At 28.9% G+C, this 19,146-nt stretch overlaps 1 protein-coding gene across 3 annotated transcripts in view; it reads left to right on the top strand.

The window, feature by feature from the left end:
• The window catches only part of LOC143228671 (sodium- and chloride-dependent glycine transporter 1-like), a 69,293-nt gene extending 50,176 nt beyond the window's left edge, over nucleotides 1–19,117 (top strand). For all 3 annotated transcript variants that reach the window (XM_076459921.1, XM_076459920.1, XM_076459922.1), the window contains 8 exons: nucleotides 517–620; nucleotides 746–870; nucleotides 1,721–1,833; nucleotides 10,116–10,247; nucleotides 10,493–10,592; nucleotides 11,904–12,010; nucleotides 15,606–15,773; nucleotides 16,326–19,117. In XM_076459921.1, coding sequence (XP_076316036.1) covers nucleotides 517–620; nucleotides 746–870; nucleotides 1,721–1,833; nucleotides 10,116–10,247; nucleotides 10,493–10,592; nucleotides 11,904–12,010; nucleotides 15,606–15,773; nucleotides 16,326–16,574 — 1,098 coding nt within the window. In that variant the 3' untranslated portion in view covers nucleotides 16,575–19,117. The remainder of the gene's footprint in view (nucleotides 1–516; nucleotides 621–745; nucleotides 871–1,720; nucleotides 1,834–10,115; nucleotides 10,248–10,492; nucleotides 10,593–11,903; nucleotides 12,011–15,605; nucleotides 15,774–16,325) is intronic.
• Nucleotides 19,118–19,146: the final 29 nt, after the last annotated feature.

The following is a 19,146-nucleotide window of genomic DNA, read 5'->3' as shown; positions in this document are numbered from 1 at the left end:
TGTACTAACACGTTACTGTTTAATATGATGAAGAATGTGAGTTATTGTACTAATATGTTGCTGTTTAATATGGTTAAGAATGTGAGTTATTGTACTAACATGTTACTGTTTAATATGGTGAAGAATGTGAGTTATTGTACTAACATGTTACTGTTTAATATGGTGAAGAATGTGAGTTATTGTACTGACATGTTACTGTTTAATATGGTGAGATAGTGTGAATATTTCATTATTTTGATTTAATTATTATGTTAATGTTTGTGTTTTGAAAGTGAACGTGTCAGTATTGTTATTTGATTATTATGTTAATGTTTGTATTTTGGTAGTTAATATAACAGTGTTTTCACTTGAGTCAGTACTGGTTGAACCATATAATTATTAAATCTGGTTGCTTGATCAGTACTGTTCATTGTTATCTTCTGAAAGTCTTTTGAATCATTATATTTAAATTCTGTAAACTTTACAATATTTCAATATATTGAACTATCGAGCATTATTATTTAATTTTATATTTAGGTTTGGGCTGATGCGGCAATGCAAATATTCTTTTCCTTGTCTCCATGTTGGGGAGGACTGATCACCTTGGCAAGTTATAACCGTTTCCATAACAACTGTTTTAGGTATGTTGCATGGTTGTATGGTAACTTTATTTTGTTCCATTAATTTTAATCATAGTAATGTCTGTATAGAACTTTATCAGTAATTTATGTACCTTTTAAGATTTATACTCTTTTAATTATTTCAGGGATTCTCTGGTCATCACCTTTGGTAACTGTGGCACCAGTGTCTTTGCAGGATTTGTTATATTTAGTATTGTGGGATTCATGGCTCACGAGCTAGGGGTTCCTGTGTCTGAGGTTGCTGCTCAAGGTGAATTATGTTTGTTTTAATTAAAAACTGTTTGGTAGTTTTGTAGTTGTTCATCTTGTAATGTTTATCAGAAGAGAAACTGATAGTTGTGTAGTTGTTTACTTGTAATGTTTATCAGAAGAGAAACTGTTAGTTGTGTAGTTGTTTACTTGTAATGTTTATCAGAAGAGAAACTGTTAGTTGTGTGGTTGCTTACTTGTAATGTTTATCAGAAGAGAAACTGATAGTTGTGTAGTTGTTTATCTTGTAATGTTTATCAGAAGAGAAACTGATAGTTGTGTAGTTGTTTATCTTGTGATGTTTATCAGAAGAGAAACTGATAGTTGTGTAGTTGTTCATCTTGTAATGTTTATCTGAAGAGAAACTGATAGTTGTGTAGTTGTTTATCTTGTAATGTTTATCAGAAGAGAAACTGATAGTTGTGTAGTTGTTCATCTTATAATGTTTATCAGAAGAGAAACTGTTTAATAATTAATTCAAAATTACAATAATAGTGTCTTTTAGACTAGGCAAGACAGGTTAATGAAATATAAGGGAGTACATTTAATAAACGATATGTTTATGAAATGAAAATTAATACAGTTCCTATAGACATGTTTATCAAATCATCACTAAGTGCCATTAATGTCAATTATATAGATTGTTAAGGTTATTAAAATTAGTTTATGTTTTCCTTAAATATAACTATAACTAATCTTAACATTACTCCAGTTACACACACAGCAATGTGTGGAACTAAGCCTATTTTGCTGAACTTTCACTGTCTCTGCTTTCAACACACAATAATTAAGTGATGGCTATTGTTTATCTTTCTCTCTTAACCGTTCATTAAGGGCAACTTCTGTTTCAGGTGCTGGTTTGGCATTTATTGCTTACCCTGAAGCAGTAGCCAGACTTCCTGTCTCACCCTTGTGGTCCTTTTTGTTTTTCTTTATGCTCATGACTCTGGGGATGGGAACACAGGTATGTTCTGATCAGTTTGACAAGCAACTGAAGATATTTGTAATTTATATACTTCTGTATTTGTTACCTACAAGTATATATCTAATTGAAACTGAAACACAACAGCAGCATTATATAAAACTATAAAAGATACACGTACTGAACATAAAGTTAATATACGACAACTACATCAAATTAAACTACAGTAAACTTAAAGAATTAAACATACTGAACATAAAGTTAATATACCACAACTACATCAAATTAAACTACAGTAAACTTAAAGAATTAAACATACTGAACATAAAGTTAATATATTAAGTTAATGATTTAAAACTCTTTGTCTGTATTGTTTCTGTCCATAGTTTATCTGTATTAAAACTCTTTGTATTGTTTCTGTCCATAGTTTATCTGTATTAAAACTCTTTGTATTGTTTCTGTCCATAGTTTATCTGTATTAAAACTCTTTGTATTGTTTCTGTCCATAGTTTATCTATATTAAAACTCTTTGTCTGTATTGTTTTTGTCCATAATTTTATCTGTATTAAAACTCTTTGTCTGTATTGTTTCTGTCCATAGTCTATCTGTATTAAAACTCTTTGTCTGTATTGTTTCTGTCCATAGTTTATCTATATTAAAACTCTTTGTCTGTATTGTTTCTGTCCATAGTTTATCTATATCAGAACTCTTTGTTTGTATTGTTTCTGTCCATAATTTATCTATATTAAAACGCTTTGTCTGTATTGTTTCTGTCCATAGTTTATCTGTATTAAAACTCTTTGTATGTATTGTTTCTGTCCATAGTTTATCAGTATTAAAACTCTTTGTCTGTATTAAAAGCCTTTGTCTGTATTGTTTCTGTCCACAGTTTATCTGTATTAAAAGTCTTTATCTGTATTAAAACTCTTTGTCTGTATTGTTTTTGTCCATAGTTAATCTGTATTTTAAACTCTTTGTCTGTGTTGTTTCTGTCCATAGTTTATCTATATTAAAACTCTTTGTCTGTATTGTTTCTGTCCATAGTTTATCTGTATTAAAACTCTTTGTCTGTATTGTTTCTGTCCATAGTTTATCTGTATTAAAACTCTTTGTCTGTATTGTTTTTGTCCATAATTTTATCTGTATTAAAACTCTTTGTCTGTATTGTTTCTGTCCATAGTTTATCTGTATTAAAACTCTTTGTATTGTTTCTGTCCATAGTTTATCTGTATTAAAACTCTTTGTCTGTATTGTTTTTGTCCATAGTTTTATCTGTATTAAAACTCTTTGTCTGTATTGTTTCTGTCCATAGTTTATCTATATTAAAACTCTTTATCTGTATTGTTTCTGTCCATAGTTTATCTATATTAAAACTCTTTGTCTGTATTGTTTCTGTCCATAGTTTATCTGTATTAAAACTCTTTGTACGTATTGTTTCTGTCCATAGTTTATCAGTATTAAAACTCTTTGTCTGTATTAAAAGCCTTTGTCTGTATTGTTTCTGTCCACAGTTTATCTCTATTAAAAGTCTTTATCTGTATTAAAACTCTTTGTCTGTATTGTTTCTGTCCATAGTTTATCTATATTAAAACTCTTTGTCTGTATTGTTTCTGTCCATAGTTTATCTATATCAGAACTCTTTGTTTGTATTGTTTCTGTCCATAATTTATCTATATTAAAATGCTTTGTCTGTATTGTTTCTGTCCATAGTTTATCTGTATTAAAACTCTTTGTATGTATTGTTTCTGTCCATAGTTTATCAGTATTAAAACTCTTTGTCTGTATTAAAAGCCTTTGTCTGTATTGTTTCTGTCCACAGTTTATCTGTATTAAAAGTCTTTATCTGTATTAAAACTCTTTGTCTGTATTGTTTTTGTCCATAGTTTATCTGTATTTTAAACTCTTTGTCTGTGTTGTTTCTGTCCATAGTTTATCTCTATTAAAACTCTTTATCTGTATTGTTTCTGTCCATAGTTTATCTCTATTAAAACTCTTTATCTGTATTGTTTCTGTCCATTGTTTATCTGTATTAAAACTCTTTGTCTGTATTGTTTCTGGCCATAGTTTATCTGTATTAAAACTCTTTGTCTGTATTGTTTCTGTCCATAGTTTATCTGTATTAAAACTCTTTGTCTGTATTGTTTCTGTCCATAGTTTATTTGTATTAAAACTCTTTGTCTGTATTAAAAGTCTTTGTCTGTATTGTTTCTGTCCACAGTTTATCTGTATTAAAACTCTTTGTCTGTGTTGTTTCTATCCATAGTTTATCTATATTAAAACTCTTTGTCTGTATTGTTTCTGTCCATAGTTTATCTATATTAAAACTCTTTGTCTGTATTGTTTTTGTCCATAATTTTATCTGTATTAAAACTCTTTGTCTGTATTGTTTCTGTCCATAGTCTATCTGTATTAAAACTCTTTGTCTGTATTGTTTCTGTCCATAGTTTATCAGTATTAAAACTCTTTGTCTGTATTAAAACTCTTTGTCTGTATTGTTTCTGTCCACAGTTTATCTGTATTAAAACTCTTTGTCTGTATTGTTTCTGTCCACAGTTTATCTGTATTAAAACTCTTTGTCTGTATTGTTTCTGTCCATAGTTTATCAGTATTAAAACTCTTTGTCTGTATTGTTTCTGTCCATAATTTTATCTGTATTAAAACTCTTTGTCTGTATTGTTTCTGTCCATAGTCTATCTGTATTAAAACTCTTTGTCTGTATTGTTTCTGTCCATAGTTTATCAGTATTAAAACTCTTTGTCTGTATTGTTTCTGTCCATAGTTTATCTGTATTAAAACTCTTTGTCTGTATTAAAAGTCTTTGTCTGTATTGTTTCTGTCCACAGTTTATCTGTATTAAAACTCTTTGTCTGTGTTGTTTCTATCCATAGTTTATCTATGTTAAAACCCTTTGTCTGTATTGTTTCTGTCCATAGTTTATCTATATTAAAACTCTTTATCTGTATTGTTTCTGTCCATAGTTTATCTGTATTAAAACTTTTTGTCTGTATTGTTTCTGTCCATAGTTTATCTGTATTAAAACTCTTTGCCTGTATTGTTTCTGTCCATAGTTTATCTATATTAAAACTCTTTATCTGTATTGTTTCTGTCCATAGTTTATCTGTATTAAAACTCTTTGTATGTATTGTTTCTGTCCATAGTTTGTCTGTATTAAAACTCTTTCTCTGTATTGTTTCTGTCCATAGTTTATTTGTATTAAAACTCTTTGTCTGTATTAAAAGTCTTTGTCTGTATTGTTTCTGTCCACAGTTTATCTGTATTAAAACTCTTTGTCTGTGTTGTTTCTATCCATAGTTTATCTATATTAAAACTCTTTGTCTGTATTGTTTCTGTCCATAGTTTATCTATATTAAAACTCTTTGTCTGTATCGTTTTTGTCCATAATTTTATCTGTATTAAAACTCTTTGTCTGTATTGTTTCTGTCCATAGTCTATCTGTATTAAAACTCTTTGTCTGTATTGTTTCTGTCCATAGTTTATCAGTATTAAAACTCTTTGTCTGTATTAAAACTCTTTGTCTGTATTGTTTCTGTCCACAGTTTATCTGTATTAAAACTCTTTGTCTGTATTGTTTCTGTCCATAGTTTATCTGTATTAAAACTCTTTGTCTGTATTGTTTCTGTCCATAGTTTATCTATATTAAAACTCTTTGTCTGTATTGTTTCTGTCCATAGTTTATCTATATCAGAACTCTTTGTTTGTATTGTTTCTGTCCATAATTTATCTATATTAAAATGCTTTGTCTGTATTGTTTCTGTCCATAGTTTATCTGTATTAAAACTCTTTGTATGTATTGTTTCTGTCCATAGTTTATCAGTATTAAAACTCTTTGTCTGTATTAAAAGCCTTTGTCTGTATTGTTTCTGTCCACAGTTTATCTGTATTAAAAGTCTTTATCTGTATTAAAACTCTTTGTCTGTATTGTTTTTGTCCATAGTTTATCTGTATTTTAAACTCTTTGTCTGTGTTGTTTCTGTCCATAGTTTATCTCTATTAAAACTCTTTATCTGTATTGTTTCTGTCCATAGTTTATCTCTATTAAAACTCTTTATCTGTATTGTTTCTGTCCATTGTTTATCTGTATTAAAACTCTTTGTCTGTATTGTTTCTGGCCATAGTTTATCTGTATTAAAACTCTTCGTCTGTATTGTTTCTGTCCATAGTTTATCTGTATTAAAACTCTTTGTCTGTATTGTTTCTGTCCATAGTTTATTTGTATTAAAACTCTTTGTCTGTATTGTTTCTGTCCACAGTTTATCTGTATTAAAACTCTTTGTCTGTGTTGTTTCTATCTATAGTTTATCTATATTAAAACTCTTTGTCTGTATTGTTTCTGTCCATAGTTTATCTATATTAAAACTCTTTGTCTGTATTGTTTTTGTCCATAATTTTATCTGTATTAAAACTCTTTGTCTGTATTGTTTCTGTCCATAGTCTATCTGTATTAAAACTCTTTGTCTGTATTGTTTCTGTCCATAGTTTATCAGTATTAAAACTCTTTGTCTGTATTAAAACTCTTTGTCTGTATTGTTTCTGTCCACAGTTTATCTGTATTAAAACTCTTTGTCTGTATTGTTTCTGTCCATAGTTTATCAGTATTAAAACTCTTTGTCTGTATTGTTTCTGTCCATAGTCTATCTGTATTAAAACTCTTTGTCTGTATTGTTTCTGTCCATAGTTTATCAGTATTAAAACTCTTTGTCTGTATTAAAACTCTTTGTCTGTATTGTTTCTGTCCATAGTTTATCTGTATTAAAACTCTTTGTCTGTATTAAAAGTCTTTGTCTGTATTGTTTCTGTCCACAGTTTATCTGTATTAAAACTCTTTGTCTGTGTTGTTTCTATCCATAGTTTATCTATGTTAAAACCCTTTGTCTGTATTGTTTCTGTCCATAGTTTATCTATATTAAAACTCTTTATCTGTATTGTTTCTGTCCATAGTTTATCTGTATTAAAACTTTTTGTCTGTATTGTTTCTGTCCATAGTTTATCTGTATTAAAACTCTTTGCCTGTATTGTTTCTGTCCATAGTTTATCTATATTAAAACTCTTTATCTGTATTGTTTCTGCCCATAGTTTATCTGTATTAAAACTCTTTGTATGTATTGTTTCTGTCCATAGTTTGTCTGTATTAAAACTCTTTGTCTGTATTGTTTCTGTCCATAGTTTATCTGTATTAAAACTCTTTGTCTGTATTGTTTCTGTCCATAGTTTATTTGTATTAAAACTCTTTGTCTGTATTAAAAGTCTTTGTCTGTATTGTTTCTGTCCACAGTTTATCTGTATTAAAACTCTTTGTCTGTGTTGTTTCTATCCATAGTTTATCTATATTAAAACTCTTTGTCTGTATTGTTTCTGTCCATAGTTTATCTATATTAAAACTCTTTGTCTGTATTGTTTTTGTCCATAATTTTATCTGTATTAAAACTCTTTGTCTGTATTGTTTCTGTCCATAGTCTATCTGTATTAAAACTCTTTGTCTGTATTGTTTCTGTCCATAGTTTATCAGTATTAAAACTCTTTGTCTGTATTGTTTCTGTCCACAGTTTATCTGTATTAAAACTCTTTGTCTGTATTGTTTCTGTCCATAGTTTATCAGTATTAAAACTCTTTGTCTGTATTGTTTCTGTCCATAATTTTATCTGTATTAAAACTCTTTGTCTGTATTGTTTCTGTCCATAGTCTATCTGTATTAAAACTCTTTGTCTGTATTGTTTCTGTCCATAGTTTATCAGTATTAAAACACTTTGTCTGTATTAAAACTCTTTGTCTGTATTGTTTCTGTCCATAGTTTATCAGTATTAAAACTCTTTGTCTGTATTGTTTCTGTCCATAGTTTATCTATATTAAAACTCTTTGTCTGTATTGTTTCTGTCCATAGTTTATCTGTATTAAAACTCTTTGTCTGTATTGTTTCTGTACATAGTTTATCTATATCAGAACTCTTTGTTTGTATTGTTTCTGTCCATAATTTATCTACATTAAAACGCTTTGTCTGTATTGTTTCTGTCCATAGTTTATCTGTATTAAAACTCTTTGTATGTATTGTTTCTGTCCATAGTTTGTCAGTATTAAAACTCTTTGTCTGTATTAAAAGTCTTTGTCTGTATTGTTTCTGTCCACAGTTTATCTGTATTAAAAGTCTTTATCTGTATTAAAACTCTTTGTCTGTATTGTTTTTGTCCATAGTTTATCTGTATTTTAAACTCTTTGTCTGTGTTGTTTCTGTCCACAGTTTATCTATATTAAAACTCTTTGTCTGTATTGTTTCTGTCCATAGTTTATCTGTATTAAAACTCTTTATCTGTATTGTTTCTGTCCATTGTTTATCTGTATTAAAACCCTTTGTCTGTATTGTTTCTGTCCATAGTTTATCTGTATTAAAACTCTTTGTCTGTATTGTTTCTGTCCATAGTTTATCTGTATTAAAACTCTTTGTCTGTATTAAAAGTCTTTGTCTGTATTGTTTCTGTCCACAGTTTATCTGTATTAAAACTCTTTGTCTGTGTTGTTTCTATCCATAGTTTATCTATATTAAAACTCTTTGTCTGTATTGTTTCTGTCCATAGTTTATCTATATTAAAACTCTTTGTCTGTATTGTTTCTGTCCATAGTTTATCTGTATTAAAACTCTTTGTCTGTATTGTTTCTGTACATAGTTTATCTATATCAGAACTCTTTGTTTGTATTGTTTCTGTCCATAATTTATCTACATTAAAACGCTTTGTCTGTATTGTTTCTGTCCATAGTTTATCTGTATTAAAACTCTTTGTATGTATTAAAAGTCTTTGTCTGTATTGTTTCTGTCCACAGTTTATCTGTATTAAAAGTCTTTATCTGTATTAAAACTCTTTGTCTGTATTGTTTTTGTCCATAGTTTATCTGTATTTTAAACTCTTTGTCTGTGTTGTTTCTGTCCACAGTTTATCTATATTAAAACTCTTTGTCTGTATTGTTTCTGTCCATAGTTTATCTGTATTAAAACTCTTTATCTGTATTGTTTCTGTCCATTGTTTATCTGTATTAAAACCCTTTGTCTGTATTGTTTCTGTCCATAGTTTATCTGTATTAAAACTCTTTGTCTGTATTGTTTCTGTCCATAGTTTATCTGTATTAAAACTCTTTGTCTGTATTAAAAGTCTTTGTCTGTATTGTTTCTGTCCACAGTTTGTCTGTATTAAAACTCTTTGTCTGTATTGTTTCTGTCCATAGTTTATCAGTATTAAAACTCTTTGTCTGTATTGTTTCTGTCCATAGTTTATCTATATTAAAACTCTTTGTCTGTATTGTTTCTGTCCATAGTTTATCTGTATTAAAACTCTTTGTCTGTATTGTTTCTGTACATAGTTTATCTATATCAGAACTCTTTGTTTGTATTGTTTCTGTCCATAATTTATCTACATTAAAACGCTTTGTCTGTATTGTTTCTGTCCATAGTTTATCTGTATTAAAACTCTTTGTATGTATTGTTTCTGTCCATAGTTTGTCAGTATTAAAACTCTTTGTCTGTATTAAAAGTCTTTGTCTGTATTGTTTCTGTCCACAGTTTATCTGTATTAAAAGTCTTTATCTGTATTAAAACTCTTTGTCTGTATTGTTTTTGTCCATAGTTTATCTGTATTTTAAACTCTTTGTCTGTGTTGTTTCTGTCCACAGTTTATCTATATTAAAACTCTTTGTCTGTATTGTTTCTGTCCATAGTTTATCTGTATTAAAACTCTTTATCTGTATTGTTTCTGTCCATTGTTTATCTGTATTAAAACCCTTTGTCTGTATTGTTTCTGTCCATAGTTTATCTGTATTAAAACTCTTTGTCTGTATTGTTTCTGTCCATAGTTTATCTGTATTAAAACTCTTTGTCTGTATTAAAAGTCTTTGTCTGTATTGTTTCTGTCCACAGTTTATCTGTATTAAAACTCTTTGTCTGTGTTGTTTCTATCCATAGTTTATCTATATTAAAACTCTTTGTCTGTATTGTTTCTGTCCATAGTTTATCTATATTAAAACTCTTTATCTGTATTGTTTCTGTCCATAGTTTATCTGTATTAAAACTTTTTGTCTGTATTGTTTCTGTCCATAGTTTATCCATATTAAAACTCTTTATCTGTATTGTTTCTGTCCATAGTTTATCTGTATTAAAACTCTTTGTCTGTATTGTTTTTGTCCATAATTTTATCTGTATTAAATCTCTTTGTCTGTATTGTTTCTGTCCATAGTTTATCTATATTAAAATTGTTTGTCTGTATTGTTTCTGTCCATAGTTTATCTATATTAAAACCGTTTGTTTCTATTGTTTCTGTCTGCAGTTTACCTTGATTGAAACTGTTGTGACAACAATTGTGGATACCTGTCCTCACCGATTAAGACGTAATAAACATTACATTCTGGCTCTGTGTTGTATTATCATGTTTCTACTTGGACTAGTGATCTGCACAGAGGTTTGTAATATTGTTTTAATATTCAACCAAATATATATATAAATATCTTAACTAATTATAATTGTGCATACACACCCCAAAGTTAAATGATTGTGAAGTCTGTGACAAAAACCTAATATTTAAATTATCTTTTTATTTTATAATTCAATGGCAATAATTCTGGTTTACTTTTACTAGGGTGGTTTGTATAATTCTGGTTTACTTTTACTTGGGTGGTTTGTATAATTCTGGTTTACTTTTACTAGGGTGGTATGTATGTACTTCAACTGCTAGACAACTATTGTGCAAGTTTTTCTGCTTTGTTCATTGGAGTCATTGAAGTTCTTGTGGTAGGATGGTTGTATGGTAAGTAAGAGACAGAATTATTGTAATATTGGTGTTATTTTTGTTAGATATGTAGTTATGTGAAGTTGGTAGGAGAACCAGTTTCTAAACAAAATATTAACATTCTTCCTATAACTTAAGTAACTGTTGGAGTGAGTTTTGTTTAATTCACAAGATTGGAAAGTAAATTGTAATTTAAAAAGTTGAATCTAAAGCTTTCACACATGATAGATTTACTTAACTTTAGTAATACTCCAAAAGTGTGTTCCTATGATTACAAATATGCAATAGATAAATAAAGAGGAATATGGGGGACAACTACAGTCAGTGTGATTTTTATCCACAGTTTTAGGCCATTTGGTTCTAGTGTTTCATCAACTATTGTGTATTTGAAACAAACCATTGTGAAAGTATTGTTTTATTGATATGTAAAGATACGTCTGGAAAGTATTGTTTTATGGAGTAGTGAACATACGTTTAAAAATTACTGTTTTATGAAATCTAAAAGATATGTCTACAAAGTATAGTTTTATGGAGTAATAAAGATATGTCTACAGAGTATAGTTTTGTGGAGTAATAAAGATATGTCTACAAAGTATAGTTTTGTGGAGTAATAAAAATATGTCTACAAAGTATAGTTTTATGGAGTAATAAAAATATGTCTACGAAGTATAGTTTTATGGAGTAAAAAATTTGTCTACAAAGTATAGTTTTATGGAGTAATAAAATATGTCTATAAAGTATAGTTTTATGGAGTAAAAAATTTGTCTACAAAGTATAGTTTTATGGAGTAATAAAGATATGTCTACAAAGTATAGTTTTATGGAGTAATAAAGATATGTCTACAAAGTATAGTTTTATGGAACCTAAAAGATATGTCTACAAAGTATAGTTTTATGGAGTAATAAAGATATGTCTACAAAGTATAGTTTTATGGAGTAATAAAAATATGTCTACAAAGTATAGTTTTATGGAGTAATAAAGATATGTCTACAAAGTATAGTTTTATGGAGTAATAAAGATATGTCTACAAAGTATAATTTTATGGATCTTAAAAGATATGTTTACAAAGTATAGTTTTGTGGAGTAATAAAGATATGTCTACAAAGTATAGTTTTGTGGAACCTAAAAGATATGTCTACAAAGTGTAGTTTTATGGAACCTAAAAGATATGTCTACAAAGTGTGGTTTTATGGAACCTAAAAGATATGTTTACAAAGTATAGTTTTGTGGAACCTAAAAGACATGTCTACAAAGTATAGTTTTGTGGAGTAATAAAGATATGTCTATAAAATATAGTTTTATATCAATTCTATAAGTTTCCTTTAATAGGTATCGAACGTTTCCTTGACGATGTGAAGGTGATGATTGGCAGGTATCCATTCCATTACCAGTACTGGAGAATTATGTGGAAGTTCCTCACACCTTTATCCATTGTTGTAAGTATTAATGTAGAGAACAGAACAATGTATGACAGGAGTTCAATGATTAATTACAGTAAATGTGTGAGAACATTCAAAATGAATAACTGTGTCACTGCAGTCAACCACAGCAGCTTCTTAGAAGTATCAAGCAGTTAACTCTTATCCATAAAGTATTAAATAACTAGCTCTTGTACACAAAGTATCAGAAAATTAGTTTTTATAAGAACGTATCAATTAGCTCTTATACAAAAATTATCAAACAAATAGTTCTTAGTAGAAAGTATCAAACAATTAGCTCTTATGTAGAAAGTATCAAACAATTAGTTCTTAGTAGAAAGTATCAAACAGTTAGTTCTTATATAGAAAGTATCAAACAATTATTTTTTATGTAGAAAGTATCAAACAATTAGTTCTTGTGTAGAAAGTATCAAACAATTAGTTCTTAGAAGAAAGTATCAAACAATTAGCTCGTATGTAGAAAGTATCAAACAATTAGTTCTTATGTAGAAAGTATCAAACAATTAGTTCTTAGAAGAAAGTATCAAACAATTAGCTCCTATGTAGAAAGTATCAAACAATTAGCTCCTATGTAGAAAGTATCAAACAATTAGTTCTTATGTAGAAAGTATCAAACAATTAGCTCTTATGTAGAAAGTATTAAACAATTAGCTCTTATGTAGAAAGTATCAAACAGTTAGCTCTTATGTAGAAAGTATCAAACAATAAGCTTTCATATAGAAAGTATCAAACAATTAGTTCTTAGTAGAAAGTATCAAACAATTAGCTCTTATGTAGAAAGTATCAAACAATTAGCTCATATCTAGAAAGTATCAAACAATTAGTTCTTATGTAGAAAGAATCAAACAATTAGCTCTTATGTAGAAAGTATCAAACAATTAGTTCTTAGTAGAAAGTATCAAACAATTAGTTCTTAGTAGAAAGTATCAAACAGTTAGTTCTTATATAGAAAGTATCAAACAATTAGTTCTTATGTAGAAAGTATCAAACAATTAGTTCTTATGTAGAAAGTATCAAACAATTAGTTCTTGTGTAGAAAGTATCAAACAATTAGCTCTTAGTAGAAAGTATCAAACAATTAGTTCTTATGTAGAAAGTATCAAACAATTAGTTCTTATGTAGAAGGTATCAAACAATTAGTTCTTACTAGAAAGTATCAAACAATTAGTTTTTAGAAGAAAGTATCAAACAATTAGCTCCTATGTAGAAAGTATCAAACAATTAGTTCTTATGTAGAAAGTATCAAACAATTAGTTCTTATGTAGAAATTATCAAACAATTAGTTCTTAGAAGAAAGTATCAAACAATTAGCTCGTATGTAGAAAGTATCAAACAATTAGCTCTTATGTAGAAAGTATCAAACAGTTAGCTCTTATGTAGAAAGTATCAAACAATAAGCTTTCATATAGAAAGTATCAAACAATTAGTTCTTATGTAGAAAGTATCAAACAATTAGTTCTTAGTAGAAAGTATCAAACAATTAGCTCTTATGTAGAAAGTATCAAACAATTAGCTCGTATGTAGAAAGTATCAAACAATTAGTTCTTATGTAGAAAGTATCAAACAATTAGCTTTTATGTAGAAAGTATCAAACAATTAGTTCTTGTGTAGAAAGTATCAAACAATTAGTTTTTATGTAGAAAGTATCAAACAATTAGTTCTTATGTAGAAAGTATCAAACAATTAGCTTTTATGTAGAAAGTATCAAACAATTAGTTCTTTTGTAGAAAGTATCAAACAATTAGTTCTTATGTAGAAAGTATCAAACAATTAGCTCTTATGTAGAAAGTATCAAACAATTAGTTCTTATGTAGAAAGTATCAAACAATTAGTTCTTAGTAGAAAGTATCAAACAATTAGCTTTCATGTAGAAAGTATCAAACAATTAGTTCTTATGTAGAAAGTATCAAACCATTAGCTTTTATGTAGAAAGTATCAAACAATTAGTTCTTATGTAGAAAGTATCAATTAGTTCTTATGTAGAAAGTATCAAACAATTAGCTCTTAGTAGAAAGTATCAAACAATTAGCTCTTAGTAGAAAGTATCAAACAATTAACTCTTATGTAGAAAGTATCAAACAATTAGTTCTTATGTAGAAAGTATCAAACAATTAGTTCTTATGTAGAAAGTATCAAACAATTAGTTCTTATGTAGAAGGTATCAAACAATTAGTTCTTATGTAGAAAGTATCAAACAATTAGCTCTTAGAAAGTATCAAACAATTAGCTCTCATGTAAAAAGTATCAAACAATTAGTTCTTATGTAAAAAGTATCAAACAGTTAGCTCTTGAGGTTAGTATTTTTAAATAGTCTCACAACATACAAAATGTTAATATTCTTATTTTAGTAAGGTTCACGTGATACAACACAGTGAAGGTTAGTATTTTAGTAGGACTGGCAGGATACAACACAGTGAAGGTTAGTATTTTAGTAGGACTGACAGGATACAACACATTGAAGGTTAGTATTTTAATAAGACTCACGGGATACAACACAACGAAATTTAGTGATTTAGTATGACTGACAGGATACAACACAATGAAGGTCAGTATTTTAGGAAACTAATAAGATAAAACACAATATAGGTTAATATTTTAATGAGACTAACAGGATACAACACAATGAAGGTTAATATTTTAGTAAACTGACAGGATACAACACAATGAAGGTTAGTATTTTAGCAGGACTGACAGGATACAATACAGTGAAGGTTAATATTTTAATAAGACTCACGGTATATGACACAATGAAGGTTAATATTTTACTAAAACTGACAGGATACAACACAATGAAGGTTAGTGTTTTAGTAAACTGACAGGAAACAACACAATGAAGGTTAGTATTTTAATAAGACTCACAGGATACAACACATTGAAGGTCAGTATTTTAGTAAACTAATAAGATACAACACAATGAAGGTTAATATTTTAATAAGACTGACAGGATACAACACAACGAAGATTAATATTTTAGTAAGACTGATAGGATACAACACAATGAAGGTTAACATTTTAATAAGACTGACAGGATACAACACAATGAAGGGTAGTATTTTAGTTTGATTTAAATAACTCAGCCACTTGTGAAGGAAATGGTAGAATATGTTATATCTCGGACTGCATAATATCATCTCTTGTTGTGTATTGAATGAACTTTAAGCTTTCAAAGTATTGTTGTATTGTAAATATGTACTTTTATTTTATGAAATCTGATTTATAACTTTTATTATACAAACATTCTCTTAGTTTACAATGATCAGTGTTTAATGTTATATTTTTTTATAATGGTTAATACCTTTTACCTGTATTTTGAATTCCCTGACATGAATCTATGTTTATAAATTTTATATTTGTATTATTTTTAATGTTTTCTCTTTTATTCATATCCTAGTTTTGAAAGATTTAGTGAACTAATATTTATTTTCTTTCACTGTTTCTTAATTCTTGTGCAGCAGGAATGTTGTAGGTAGCAGCCGTTTAAGGGTTGAGATGTGATGAACTTTCTTCAAAGCATAATATTTAATGTTGCATTAGAACATATACATATTTACTAATGTTATGTGGTTTAATTTCTCTGTTTCATTTTTTGAAGGCTGTCCTGATATTTTCGTGGGCTGATATTCACCCAACCAAGTATGGTAGCTATGTATATCCAGAATGGGCAACTGGTGTTGGTTGGGCTCTATCTATGTTTTCAGTGTCAGCAATTCCTCTAGTAGCTTGTATCAAGATCTGCAAAGCTGATGGACCCATTAAAAAAGTATGTCTAAGCAGTATTGTTTGTTAATCTTTCAAATAATAGTTTAAAAGGGTGTTCAGTCAATAGGTGGCAGTGCAAAACATAGTTATTATTTTATTCACCAGGTGCAACATAAAGTTCTTATGAAAATGTTATGTTTAAATAATCATGGCTAACCCCAGAATCTTATTTTCCTTGAAGAGGAACTTGAATTTTATTAGTAATAAAACTGGTTTGTACATTTGCCAAAGTTATTTCTCATATGACTTAAAATTCTGAGTTGGGTTTACTGGATTCTTTCCATTTGTTTTCAGAAATAGTTTAATACACTGGTAAAAGGGAGTGTTTATGTGTGAATAAAACAGGCTAAAAGCCAGTAAGACTTTTTGTGAAACTTATGTTTCTTCACTTTGACCATCTCATACCATGCATAAATAAATAGCTTAATTGTGCAGTTTATGTATTCCTATCTTAATAAGAAACTTGTGGTTCTTAGTATGTGTACTTTAATAACTGAAATGCACTTGTAAATATAATTTAAGAATTAGTTACTCAAATCAATGTTTTGCACAGCGAATGAAGACACTGTTGCAGCCCACAGAGGACTGGGGACCTAAGCTGCAGATACACCGCATGGAGACCAGAAGTCCCAAACATACCGATTCCCAAGTTCCACTGGCACTTCCAAATTATGACCCCGACTGTTATGACGACAACGATTTTCCAGATGACCAAGAAAATGGTCAGCAAGAAGACACGTCAGATTCAGAGGGCCTGAAACTAAAGATTCCCAGCTACCCTAATCATGAAACTGGACTTTGATTGAAGCTGCTGTAAAAGTATAAATTAACCGGTGGCATGTGTCCCTTTTTTAAACTTAAAAGAAGAGCTATAAAATGATGATAACATTCAACACCTGGTGGGTAAAAACAATAACAATAAAGAGGATGTTTGGGGGATAAAACGTCAAGGTTAGTTGTTATTGTGAGGCTGTGAAGTAACCTCTTAATTTATCTTAGCCCACTTCCCTGTAATATCAAAATTTACCTGATTGTTCTATACATTATTAACAGAAAATGTCACTAAGTCAAGGTCAGAAAATAACTGACTTCTTTAAACATCAGTACCACAGGAGTAAGTCATTATTACTGATTTTAAAATACACGGTTATGATTAATGCAGTTGTAAATATACCATCTGCATACATTATAATCTGTAAATATTCTAAAGTGCCAATGCTAGTGTAAGTAAAACTAGTTCAGTTGCTTTCTGCTGAATTATTATATAACTCAAACACAAGATATACAAAACCCTTAAAATTCTTCTATGGTCATATTTTCACACGCTTGCTAACAGAAACTACACAGCTCTCACTCTTCACGTTATATTAAAATGATGTGCAGGTGTCTCTGCTTTAGAATGAAATACTGTACGAGTCTCTTATTGTTACTTATCTGGCACAGACTAATTCATCCATTTTTGTGTTACATTAGTAAAGAGGGGACACTGAAATCTATCACTCTTTGGTTGAAGTACAAGAATGAGAGAAAGTTAACTATATTTCTAAATGAACAGGAAGAGATGTTTACACACTTACTGTTTTAAAACAATAGTTATTTGTTGTGTAACTTGGGACACCTCTTAACATCAAGTTGAATAAGGAGATGGACATTGTGTGTTGTACTGTGACAAGGTTATATTTATATGTTGTGTTACAAAAACTGTTGTTTATTGCTGCACATAACACTTATATTGCAATTTTTTTTAAACATTAAATGTAAATAAATGATCTTATTTAGTTTTACAGGGTTTTACCTAATAATGTAAATAGAAATCTAATGCGTGTTAAGTTTGTTCTAGGTTGTATAAAGGTTTTTCTTGTCTTTATTACAGAAGTCACCACTTTACATAGTTTGCCACATTGTTATTTATACAAATATGTGACAGAACCCATGATTAAAATCTGATAAGTTTGTACAGATATTTAGTAGTATAAGTAATTTTTGGATAAGCATTAAGTTCCTAGATTACAACAGATTATATCTCTGTATTGTGTAAGTTCATATTTACTTATGTATATAAACTAGAAGAAATATTTCTATACACTTGTCCCTGCCTCACTAAATCCTTGGTTCCACGTACTTGTGTGTAGTGTGAAGGATATATTTGAATGATGCATTTTTGTAGCTTAAAATCTTAACTTTTCTTCCATAAAAAGTATTGGGTTGAGGAATAATTCGTGAGCATTTTTTCAAGTTAAAAAAATATATTCATAAATGAAACGCTTTCACAAAATATTTCATGTCATTTGGTAGATAATTTTTTCCTCTAATAGATGGTGTGTTTGATTTTCATATGTCTTTAAATTTTGCTTTCATTTTCAGCTCATTAGATGGAATGTCAAGTGGACAAAATCTAGCATTTTCGACACCATCTGCTTTTCGCATTTAATTTCTTGCAATTTCGTTTAAAACAATGCATACTATATACCTAGGTATTACATGAAATAAAGTATCATAATAAATGTTTTGGGTGTAATGTGTTCATGCATTGAAGTATTGTATAGTCTTACATGTAATGCTTGAATGAAATTATTTAAAAACGCTCACGAATTATTCCTCAACCTAATACATTATTTTAACCTATTAGAAAACTGTTTCAGTGAAATTGTTTTCCTTAAAAACATATGGTGATAAATATTTTCATCTGTCTGGACTCACACCAATCAAGTGTTGTATCAAAGTAAAGATGTAAATGTACAGTTGATTGTTTACAATCAAAGTCTACATTAGAGATGACTTTGTTAGCACTAGTTAACAAATCTACTTTTTTTAACTAAGTCTTCACGTCCTCTTGGCCATAAGACCATCAACAAACAGTTGTCAATCAAGTGTTTTTTGAAAGAGTTATATAAAACCAAAGGTAATACAGCAGCTCATGCAAAGAGTTGAAACTGATAAGAAATTAACAATTTTATTTCACTGTCTTTAGGCACCTTTTGGATGCCACTGTAGATCTTACAAATTGCATGTGTAATACCAACTGAACATAAGGTATGCATGTTGTTGATTTTCTTGTATTTAGAGTCAAAATCTGAACAAACAATTGTCAACATTTGTTCTCTTGCTTTGTTACATCATTCATAACTATATTTTCTTTTTTTGTGATGATAGACTGATAACAGATTGGGCCTTAGGAAATTAGTAAACATATTTACGTTGACTTTTCTGTGCTTTACTGTTTGTTTGTCAAACTTGTCTGTTGTCAGTTCTGTGTAATCAAGTGAAGTAAAACCTTGTAGAAAACTGAACGAGTTTTAGCAAGTATTTTTATTTTAAAACAATAAAAATAAGTTGGCTTATAACAAATGGTACTTGTATTACCAACCCCTATG

The sequence above is a fragment of the Tachypleus tridentatus genome, chromosome 10 (assembly GCF_004210375.1).
Source record: "Tachypleus tridentatus isolate NWPU-2018 chromosome 10, ASM421037v1, whole genome shotgun sequence".
Classification (NCBI taxonomy): Eukaryota; Metazoa; Arthropoda; class Merostomata; order Xiphosura; family Limulidae; genus Tachypleus; species Tachypleus tridentatus.
This window is presented reverse-complemented; position numbering and strand designations above follow the sequence as displayed.